The sequence below is a fragment of the Vidua macroura genome, chromosome 2 (assembly GCF_024509145.1).
Source record: "Vidua macroura isolate BioBank_ID:100142 chromosome 2, ASM2450914v1, whole genome shotgun sequence".
Classification (NCBI taxonomy): domain Eukaryota; kingdom Metazoa; phylum Chordata; class Aves; order Passeriformes; family Viduidae; genus Vidua; species Vidua macroura.
The window spans coordinates 101,113,168-101,124,056 of record NC_071572.1 but is presented as its reverse complement, the minus strand read 5'-3'; the positions used below and the strand labels follow the sequence as shown (position 1 = coordinate 101,124,056).

Sequence of the window (10,889 nt, the reverse complement as noted above, 5' to 3'; positions counted from 1 at the left end):
ATTCATAAACAAGGTTGTGATTCATGTCAGGGACCAGCCTGACATCACTTAGAGACCAACATTTACCTCTAGGGTCATGGAAATATTTCCAAAGAGCTGTTCCTTGCAGGGGTTCAGTGATCTGGCCTGCCCAGATGTTTGGTCCTCACCTCAGTCACTTCATAGGGTCACTGCAAGAAGGAATGGTGGCCCTGGAGCAGCTGGCACCAGGGAACATGCCACTTATAGCACCAGAGACTGAATTAAGTCAGCAAAAAAGCCCAACTTCTTTTAGTATGGACATTCCTATAAATTCATCATGCTTTCATATCTATGCAAAATATGCAATAAGTTACCCCTGGAGCACCTTTGGAACTCCTTAATATCCCACCTGCCATGGCAGAGATTCTCTTCTGCAGAGTAGAGAAGTAACCACTTTCAGTACATTATAAAACAGGTTTCATGGCTCCTCAGCGGTGCCAAGTTTCCAGCTTCTCTCTGGCTATGCAAGGAAGAAGAAATGAGCTCCTACAAACCTCCTGTGAGGAATGGATCCTCATTTCAAGCACCTGTAAGCGAGGCCAGCATGGCAGGAGGGGGATGAAGTGCAAAGCACGGCAGGCTGCAGCCCCAGTTTAGTCCATGGAGGGCACTCAGTTCTGGCAGCGGCTGGTTTCACAGAGATCATGAGTGTAAGCACAGATCTAATTGAATTGCAGATGTCTTTTCTGATGGCTATCTGCTAGCAAAGCTTCAATTAAAACAGGAGCAAAGGCAGAACAGGGAGGTTCTCAGTAATAAAAGTAATGGAAGGAAGACTGGCCATTTACAGCAGCCTCCACAGAGAGCATAATGCAGGTAGATTCTTTTAACAAGATTTTTTTTTGGGGGGTGTGGGGCGAGAGATCCGAAACCTCAGCACAGATACCCTGCTTCCAAATCCTAGAGATCCTGAGTGTATGTTGGACTGGAAAGCAGCTAACAGTAATTTAAATAATACATAAGTAAGCTCATCTCCATTGCTTCCAGTACTCCCCGATGGACAACTTCATCTGCTTTCCATTCTGAAGGCCATTGAGGTTTGTTCTTCTTGACTTTAGTTTTAAAGGCTGAAAGGTTTTACTCACTCCCCTTTTGTTACTTCCAAGACTGAGGTGGATTTGCCCTGAGCTTGCACTTGCCAGATCAAAAGCTCTTGTCATTTTGCAGTGCCTTTAGAGCTCCAGAGAAGGAGAACTTTAACAGAGCTCTCAGTGCACCCAAACTACAAGATTCTAAATTGGAGCATTATGACCCTTTTTTTTTTTTTTTTGCCTGTAGCTACTTTCTCATGATGGCTTGAGCCACAATCAGTGTGTATTACCACATACACATCACTGAAAAACCACCCCCACCCAACACAGCTGAGGAATCAAAATTAAACTTCAAGATGGCCTGAGAACCTGGCTTAGCTCAGGAATTAGGTTTGTGAGAACTGTTTTCCCTTTCCTCAGATGATTGTTACGCTGTACCCAAATTCCTGTTGTGCAACAGTTTGGAGGCCTCTTGGCCATGTCCTACCCGAACTCTCTTGCTTCTTGGCGCAGCACAACTCTCCTGGGGGCATCTCAATGGACAATCACCCCCTGGGATTCAGTTTCAAGGAAAATAATCAGAGTTTGGCTCATTTTCCCTTTTGAACTGCTGCCCTTTTCCGATGTATTTACAATGTAAGGAAGTCAGTTTATTAATGGTTTGGCTTTTAACTTTGTTGTTGAGCTTGGCTTTGCTCCTGTTGGAAATTGGATCCCAGTTGAGGAGGGCAGTTGCCAGTGTCTGCTGGAAACTCCTTGCCTGGGATTTTCAAGCAGGCCGTTTGTTGACCTAGCTCAGCACATACTAAATAAATGCAGTCAGAAGAGTCTGCTTACTCATCACAGGAAAAGGACTGGCCCAGTGGCAGGACTTTTTCAGAATATCCCCAAACATTTCACTCCAGTTCATTCCAGACTTCTCAGGAGGTCCCTCCAGCAACCATTCTCCATTTCATTTCATACATCTGAAGTAATGCTGAACAGCAAAGGTTTGAATTGGGCTGATTTCCTTGAATTTCTAACTTATTTCACGTTTACTCCAGCAGAAAATTCACCAGGAATTTAAAAAACATAATCCTAAAGAGAGAAAAGTGAAAATAATGCATCATCTGTAAGATGTGATCTCTTACTACTGTGCTCAGGATGCTTAACAAGAGGTTTTGCAAATGGCACATATTAAATAAACAAGTATGCCTTCAGCCAGCAAGCTGCTATTTCTCCCTGCAAGGAATAAATAATTAAAATTCTTAAAACTTAAAATTCTTTGTATTGAGATTTGTAGCTACAAAAAATCATGGGTGGTAATTCCCAAATAGCCTTGTGGGGTTCTTTCTGCAGCTGAACCACAGCAAGCTGCCTCCCAGGCATTGGTTTATTCCCGAAGAATTAGGGAGAGGCATCTCTAAGGCAATGCATTTACTCCACTGCTGCTGGGAGGTTTTGTCTGGGTGCTCTCTGGACAGTTGCCAGGCTTGTTATTGAAGAGTATTTCTCTTTCCTTCCACAGCAGTCACTTGCTCACTCTCCCCCACCACTGGGATGGTGAGAGATTCAGAGAAGTGGAAAGACTTAGGGGTTGATATCAAGACAGTTTAACAGGTAAAGCAAAAGCTGAGCACACAAGCAAAGCACAACAGGGAATCCATTCATCACTTCCCATGGGCAGGCAGGTGTTCAGCCATCTCCACTAAAGCAGGGCTCCATCACATGTAATGGTGACTTGGGAAGACAAACTCCATAATTCCAAACCCCAGCTTTATATGCTGAGTATGATGCCATATGGTCTGGGATAGCTGTCCCAGCTGTCCTCTCCCATGCCTCTCTCTGGTGGGGTGAGAGGTAGAAAGGGCCCCGACTCTGTGTCAGCCCTGCTCAGCCGTAATAAACACATCCCTGTGTTATCAACACTGTTCTCCACACAAAACCAAACTATAGTCTCACACTAGCACCTGTGAGGAATCCTAACTCTATCCCAGCCCAAACCAGCATATTCTCCATTCCTGATTCCATACCACTTACATCATGCTCAGGGGTCCCACACTATCCATGCATCCTCATTACCCACCACCACTGTCACCATCCCTTGATATAAAACACAGGCATCATTTCCTTAGTCTATGGCTCACCTCTGTGAAATGCCTGCCAAGCATCCACAAACATCCACAAAATGTCCTTTGAGTTCATTTAGTCCATGACTTTGGTCAGGACAGGAGACGTGGTGTGCTGTGTGGAGTTACTGGGCACCAAAGGCAGGTCACAACAGGTCACTGCTGCACTTGCACTGCTTCCTGTAAGGCTTGTTCTCCACTGGTTTGGGTAATTCCTGCTGTAGTAATTCCTATAACATGCAAGCCAAATTCCGTATTACAACAATTTCAAGATGTTTCCATGGTTCATTTGGAGCAGACCATGGGGTTTAAAATTGCAATTGACTCTTCTGCTTGCCCTGCTCTGGTTTGGACTTTTCCACAGACCGCAGTCCTTCAGGAGTGTACCTGCTCCAAGTGAAGCCTTATCTATGAACCACAGTCTGTTCAGGAGTCTACCTGCTGTGGTATGGACTTACCCACAGCCACAGTAGACTAGTTTCAGTATGGTCTTTTCCACGGGCCATAATGCCTTCAGAGATGTTCCTGCTCCAGCATGGCCTCACCCACAGCCAGTCCCTTGGAAAATAAACCTGCTCCAGTATGGCCTTACCCATGACTTCAGTCCCTCCAGGAGTGTATTTGCTCTCTCCTGGGCTTATCCACAGCCACACACTTTGGGGTAGTCTTGCATGACCTCAAGCACAGCTGTTGATGTTTCAAGGCGTGTCTTTCTCCAGTATGGACCTACCCCTTGGGCCACAATCCCTTCAGAGGTCCAGCTGCTGTGGCACAGACATAACCATGGCCACAGATGCTGTGAAATGTACCTGCTCTGGCATGGCCTTATCCAGGGCCACAGATGCCTCAGGGTGTCCAGTTCCCACATGGACTCATCCACAGATCACAGGCCCTTCCACTCAAGTTCACGCTGGAGTTCCAGCCTGTCCAGAACAGCAGCACAGCAGCAGCTCTGGCTATCTGCCAGCCTGACACATCGCCATGGCTGTTATCAAAATGTTCCCAGGCACTGCAGAGTAAGGTGATAAGCAGCACACCAGTGCAGTGAGCAGCCACTAATGAGCACTAGACTCAGGCAAGCAAGCCCTATGACAAACAGGAGCCTGTCAATTAACAGCAAAATAGTAATAATAGTGATAAAATCGATCGTGCACCTTCCAATCACAGCTGGTGGTACTTCGAGCCCCACAGCAGGCAACAAAAAGGACTGCTGTGGTTTAACCAGGCAGCTGCTAAGTGCCACAACAGCCACTTGCTCTTATTTCTCTTCCCTTCCACAACAGTCACTTCCTTACTCCCCCACAGTGGGATAGGGGACAGAATTAGAAAAGTGAGACAACTCGTTTAACAGAGAAGCAAACAAGGAATCTATTCACCATTCCCCATGGGCCTATAGGTGTCCAGCCATCTCCAGGAAAGCAGGGCTCCACCACGTGTAACAGTGATTTTGGAAGACAAACACCGTAGTTCTGAACTTCCTCCCCTTCTTCCCCCAGCTCTATACGCTGTGCACAACACCATATATTATAGGATACCCCTATGGTCAGTTGGGGTCAGCTGTCCAAGCTGTGTCCCGTCCCAGCTCCTTGTGCAGCCCCAGCCCTCTCTCTGGTGGGGTGGAGTGAGAGGCAGAAAGGGCCCTGACTCAGTGTCAGCCCTGCTCACTGCAACAAACACATCCCTGTGTTACCAACACTGTTTTGGTCACAAATCCAACCCACGACCCCATACCATACTCTGAGGAAAAATAGCTCTACCCCAGCTACAGCCAGCACTTTCAAGTATTTATAGAGACCCCAGAATCTGAACTGCCTAGACCTGCCTCAGAATTATGTGCCAAAAAAGTATTAGATAAAAAAAAAGAAAGCTGTAAGAAGAAAAAAGACCAGCAACCCGGTCTCAGTGATAATTTGCTTTGATCATATTGCTGTTAAAAATAAAGCCAGTGTGCAGCTAATTGACAGCAAGAAATTAAATGACAAACAGCTTGAATATAGCCTGAAGAGTTACTGAATTGGAGATATGCAAAGAATAAAAGGTTTGACACATAAAAGATATGTTACATTTAATATGTGTCTCAGTGCGGATGAAAACATGAGCATTTCAGAGCTGTAAGAAGAAAAACTTTGGTGGAAAAAGACAACACTCTTGACCACTGATAACATTTGATTTAAAGTTCTCTGAAAATTTGTTCTAGAACAAAAGGAAAAATCAAAACAATTAATTCCAGAAGTATTACAACATAACTGAAAAACATCTACTCTTTGTCTGGATTTCAAGCACAATTTTAGTCAATTTGAATCCATTTCATGAAGAGGCTGCAGCTTTGACAGAGCTATTGCTAAAATCATCTCAGCAACAAAACATTGCTTAGCCTCATTTTAGTAATTAAACAGCTCCAAGAACCAGCTCCACAGTTTAGAACTACTCAGTACCTAAATGATCAGATTTGCCAGCATTGATTTGCTACTGTTTAGTACAGTATACTGAAATTAATGTTGTTACCTAATCAAAATCCTGAAGCCTTCCAAATCATTTATTAAAGAACAGTTAAAAAAAAAACCCCAAACTGGAATCTAGAATATGTTGATGCTGTTCTTCTAAGAAATAAACCCAGAAGTCCATTTTATTTTTAAACAAACAAAAAATTCTTCACAAGGTTTGATAACTGAAGCGGGTGAAAAAGCTGATCTGTGTAAGTATATAAAAAAAGTCAATTTTCACAATGTTATGGTCTGGAAGCACTGAAGAGACAGTCAGAATATAAAGGCAACTGGAGACAATTAAGCCCTTTTAAAAAGCACCAAAATTAGCATTCCTTTTGTTGGATCCAAATAATTCAAGTGTTGTTCTGCCACAAAGGCCATCAACCATTTCTAATTTTAGCTTAATCCATTAAAAAGAAAAATCCTGCATTTCTCCTGGTGTTTCCTCATTAAGAACTCTCCTAAATTGTACACTGAAATCTCACAAACACAAGCTATGAATTGAAGTTCACACGTTCATGAAGACACACTCACGCAAGCACTTTAATATGGCAATCCCAATAAAGGCAATTCAACTACTTGTGATTCAGCTAAGCAGTGCCTTAACTGCTACAGGGTAAGTATCCACCAAAAGCAAAAATTTAGCTATAAATTACAAGAGTGACCTGTCCTACCTTTGAACCTTCAGCTTTCTATTTTCCTCTGCTACACTTGATTACTCAGTAACAAGAAGCTCCACAAAAATAGTATCTCCTGATTTTCACTACACGGGGTAGGCACTCAAATGACCCTATAAAAACCCCTTTGTAAATAACCTTTATATTTTGTCAAATTAATTTCTTGTATTCGCATTTTAAGTCACTGCTTAAAAATTGCATATTCCTTTGCTCCCCCCTCGTTGCAGTGTATCAATCACACCTTCACTACTCATTCACCTAGAAATTCATAAGCTCAGATTCAGTTTTAATCAGTATTACTAAAGAAGCATTTTTTCCAAACGTACACACAAAAGTGGAAATTATTCTCAACTTTTTTCAGAATTAATACTGTAATACAGGCTGACCTGGTGGGATAGCTGCAGTGCTTACTGCCTTTGTCACCCCAAGTTAAGGATGGGAACTGTGCCAGCATGGAATGACCAGTGCACAGGCAAGGGCACAGTTTGCCACTAGGAAACAACTTATATATTCATATACAACACATATCTGTGGCCCTACAGTCCTAACCATATATAACTGGACCAAACCCAGCACTTTGCTTAGTCAGGTGCCCTATTCCCTCCTCCTCCGTTTAACTTCAGTATCTGCCTGTTTTGAAAAGCTGACCTCACCACCCATGTAAAACTGCATTGCAACATCTTAAAAGTGGCTGTGGTTAACACCAGTACAATATACAAACTGTGATTTATCAACATTGTATGCTTTATTGAAAGTTGACAAGTGCAACAATTAAATACATTGACGTGTTACAACTGTAGAGAACATGCACAAAAACATATGCATACTACTATACAGATCATATGCAAAAAATCCATACTGGGAAATCAAATTTTTTTTCTTTAATTCTTTGCTAGCAGGGCTTGATAATTTTTGGAGTGGTTTTTCCCATCTTGAACCAAACTACAAGGAACAATGATTTACTTCAAGATAATCAGCAGCCAGGGATCTTCAGAAGTTACACAAACAGCATTAATTTGCCAAATTCCGAACAGTTGCGTAGGTGCATTCTTATATATGTAGCATAAAAAAAAAAAACTTTTCAAACTTCTTCAGATCAGCCAATTAGACAACTAAACTTCAATCTGTACAACCTAAATAGTTACAGTTTTCTATTTTACAAAGTAATTACACTAAATACACAAATATACAGTAGGCAAATAACCTTCATGGTAATTATCCTATGACCCAACAACTATATTGTCACCTACCTGTTTTTTCTATATATAATACAGCTTTATGCACCTGTCCACTGGTTCAGAAAACGGTGCAAATATTTGCACTTAAGGTTTCAGGTGACAATTAAGTGTTAAACACTGAGATTACCTTTCTCCCTCTTCCTTTTAGATCCTACGCACCAGTCCACACTTTGGAACCCCAATGCCCTACAGGGGGTTGAGCCATCACTTTTTACTCCAGTCTATTTCTTCACGTTTCCAAGTTTGAAAAGCACTTGTATCAGCTGTAGCACTGGATGAGTGGAAGATTTAAAAACAAACCAAAAAAAAAAAAAAAAAAAAAAAAAAATCAGGCATGCAGCTTCGTTTCTCAACCATTGGCAGAAGCTGCTCAAGTCCCCAGTATACTTGTGCTAATTCTCTGGAAGAAGTTTATTTTATTCAACCAACCTAAGAACATAGAGTCCTTCAAGCCAAAGGGGTAAAGGAGGTAAGAGAGACAGATGAGTGTGTAATAGAAGGGGGAGAAGCCTCTCCTGATGTGTGCAAGGCATGGAGTCCTCAGTCTGGGTTGCAATGTGCACTGAAATGGATGAAGGGTGGCTGTGGCGGATTCCCGCTTGCCCTCCTCGCTCTGGACAGTCCAGAAGCCAGCAATCATGACGACAATGACATCTCGAGCTATGCTGAAGGCCCTGAGCCCTGTGACGTTGGCTGAGCAGGCTGCTGTGTTGTCCCTTGTGACTGGGAAGAGGAAGGCGGAGAACCAGTCTGCAGCTGTGCTTGGAACTGGGCAAGCTGCTCTGGGCTGGCAAGTGTTTTTAGCAGAGTGTTTTCTTGCTCCAGCTGCGAGTTCTTCTCTATCAGCTCTTTGATTTGCTCTTTGAGGACCTCCACTTCCTCCCTTACTGCGTACATCAAGTGACTCTTTACCAGATCCTGAAACGCAAAAAAAGAGCGCGTACGTTAGGAAAGCGGCGCAGCTCCCACCGCGGGCTGCCAGCCTGCCCCGCCGGAGACGCGGCAGACCCCGCTGTGCAGTGTGACCCCGCTGTGCCTCGGGCAGCGCTGTCCCGGCTGCGGCCGTGCGGAGGCGAGCGGGGCCGGGCCGGGCCGTCAGCGCCGAGCCTCACGTGCGGCCCGGCCTGCACAGCGGCCCCGCCCCCGCGCCAGGCCCCGCCCCCGCGCGCGCCGGCTGCAGCCAGTTCTGGGCGCAGGTTGCCGCATTTCCCTCCCTCCCGCCGTCCGCGCGCGGCCGCGGGTGACGTCAGAGCGCGGCGCGGCCAATGGGCGGCCGAGTTATTTATAGCCGGGAGTTAAAGGCTCGGAGTTTGCCTAGCAACAGCCGGAGAGGCTCCCGGGAGAGCGGCTCCAGGCACCGCTCCAGTAACAAAGGGCGGCCGGGCCCCCGGCTCCGCGCCGGGCGGGGGCCGGGGCAGCGGCCGCGGCGGCCCCCGGGGCGAAGCCGCCGGCTCCGGGCACCGCAGCGCCCGTGCCGCCCGCGGGGAGAAGGGTGCAGCGGCGGTGGATGCCCCGGCTGCAGCCCGCGGGGGATGCGCTCGCCTGCGCCTGGCGGGGGCGGGGGGGGGGGAAGTTAAAAAGATAAAATGAAAAGTACTCCTAAACGCCCTCTCTTTGGAACTGTAAAACCCCACAGACAGGCTCCGCTTTCTGCCCAGCAGCGCCCCTCCGCCGCCGCATGGAGCCGGGATCAATCGTTTGGGGAGGCAGTAGCCAAGAGCAATGCCGTCATTCCCTCCCCGGCATCAATACACAAACGTGCGCATTCCTCCCCGCGGGAAGCCTTTGATCAATTAAAAATAAAAATAACAAAGCTCCCGAAACCGACGCCGTGCCTCCCCTTCCGTCCCCGGCTCCGCTACCGAAACGCGTCTCAGCACGGTATCGGCGCTGTATCCCCATATTGTTTACTGCTTCAAGCACGAACAAGGTTTTATGCCCCATCGGTACGTACCATCGCTTGCTCGATTTTGTTGTCGATAGCTACTACGCTTGCACCAGAGGAGCTGCAAGAGAAAGAAAGAGAAAAAACATACAACATTAGCGGCGGCTGAATTATTTAAGAGACAAGAAACGCGAGGATTGGTAGGCAGTTGGCTGAGAAAGTCATCCTCACGCTGCCCTGCCGCCGCCTCACCAGGATGCTCTAATGCAGTAAAGCAACCTGTGAAGCCGCGCCGAGCCCCCCGCCCGCAGCCCGACCAAATATCCCGACCATTTTGCCCCCGACGGACCACAAAGATGGAGCTCAATCGCAGGCTGCGACAGAAGCGGTGGGCGCCGGGGAGGGCAGCAGCTCCGGGGGGAGAGGCGGGCGCCGGTGCCGCCGCTGCGGCTCCCCCGGACAAAGGAGCCAGCCCGGAGCTCACCTGCCCCGCTACCGCCGCGCCAGCAGAGCCGCTCAGACACAACACTTATTTACCTACTGTCGAGCCTCAGAGACGAGTTGTCGGTGCCCAGCAATGACGATAAGAACGAAATCGAGAAGTGTCTTAGTTGATAAACTCCTAGATCCATTGCCACCGGTCTACAACATTGGGCATTCATGCAACCGCGGCCAGAAACGCTCCCCAGAAAAAAATATATCAGGTCTCGCTCCTCTCGAAGGCGTGTGTGCGTGCGGGGCCGCTCCACCGGGCGAGGCGAGGCGGGGCCGGGACCCTGCGGGACCCTGCGGGGCTGCGCTCGGCCGGCTCCGAGCGGGGTCAGCGCTCCGCCGCGCAGCACAAAACCCGGGCATCCCGGCCCCCCCCCCTCATTTATGCGCCGGCGCAGCTTCCCATTGGCTGCGCTGCCCTGGCCCCGCCCCGCCCCGCGCATCTCATTAGCGCGCCCCCCCCCCCCCCCCCCCCGCCGCGCGCGGCCCGGGCTGGCGGTGCTTACGCGGAGCGGCCCCGCACGCGCGGAGAGGGGGGGGCGCGGTCCCGCCGCCTCCGCCAGCCCCGGCACGCGCGGCGCCTCAGCGCCGCTCGCGCTGCCGGGCCCTAGCCCGCAGCAACGGAGGGGGATTTAAAATTAAAAAAAAACCAAAAAAAACCAAACAAACAAAAAAAAGGGATAAAAGGGAAAAAAAAGGAGAAAATAATAATAATTAGCGGGCCCGAGGAGCGGCGGGGAAACCCCGCACGGCCCGGCGGGAGCGCGGGACGAGCCGAGGGGCCGCCCGTGGCCGCGCCGACAGCGCCACCTATCGGCGCGCGGCTGCGGGAAGGTCCCGGTGCCGCCTCCCACGGCTTATCCAGCGAGCCGTACCTCGACCCCAAATCCGCACATTCCGGCCCCGCAAAGCCGAGCCCGTACCCGGCAGCTCTGCTCGCTTCGCCCACGC

General features: G+C 48.2%; 1 protein-coding gene and 1 long non-coding RNA gene across 7 annotated transcripts in view; both read right to left on the bottom strand.

Annotated features, from left to right (window-relative positions):
• Positions 1–1,284: 1,284 nt before the first annotated feature.
• LOC128804368 (uncharacterized) lies at positions 1,285–4,194 on the bottom strand. Its single transcript, XR_008436038.1, has 3 exons — positions 3,619–4,194; positions 3,179–3,390; positions 1,285–2,129 (listed from the first exon to the last, which is right to left on the bottom strand). It is a non-coding gene; the product is annotated as an uncharacterized LOC128804368 (long non-coding RNA).
• Positions 4,195–7,046: 2,852 nt separating this feature from the next.
• TSC22D1 (TSC22 domain family member 1) overlaps positions 7,047–10,889 on the bottom strand; it is a 90,883-nt gene continuing 87,040 nt past the window's right edge. For 2 of the 6 annotated variants that reach the window (XM_053972056.1, XM_053972054.1), the window contains 2 exons: positions 9,516–9,567; positions 7,047–8,479 (listed from right to left, as the gene is read on the bottom strand). In XM_053972056.1, coding sequence (XP_053828031.1) covers positions 8,222–8,479; positions 9,516–9,567 — 310 coding nt within the window. In that variant the 3' untranslated portion in view covers positions 7,047–8,221. Of the gene's footprint in view, positions 8,480–9,515; positions 9,568–9,795; positions 9,883–9,983; positions 10,298–10,889 lie in introns of those variants that run through there. The other 4 variants (XR_008436037.1, XM_053972057.1, XM_053972058.1 and 1 more) reach the window with 4 other exon arrangements.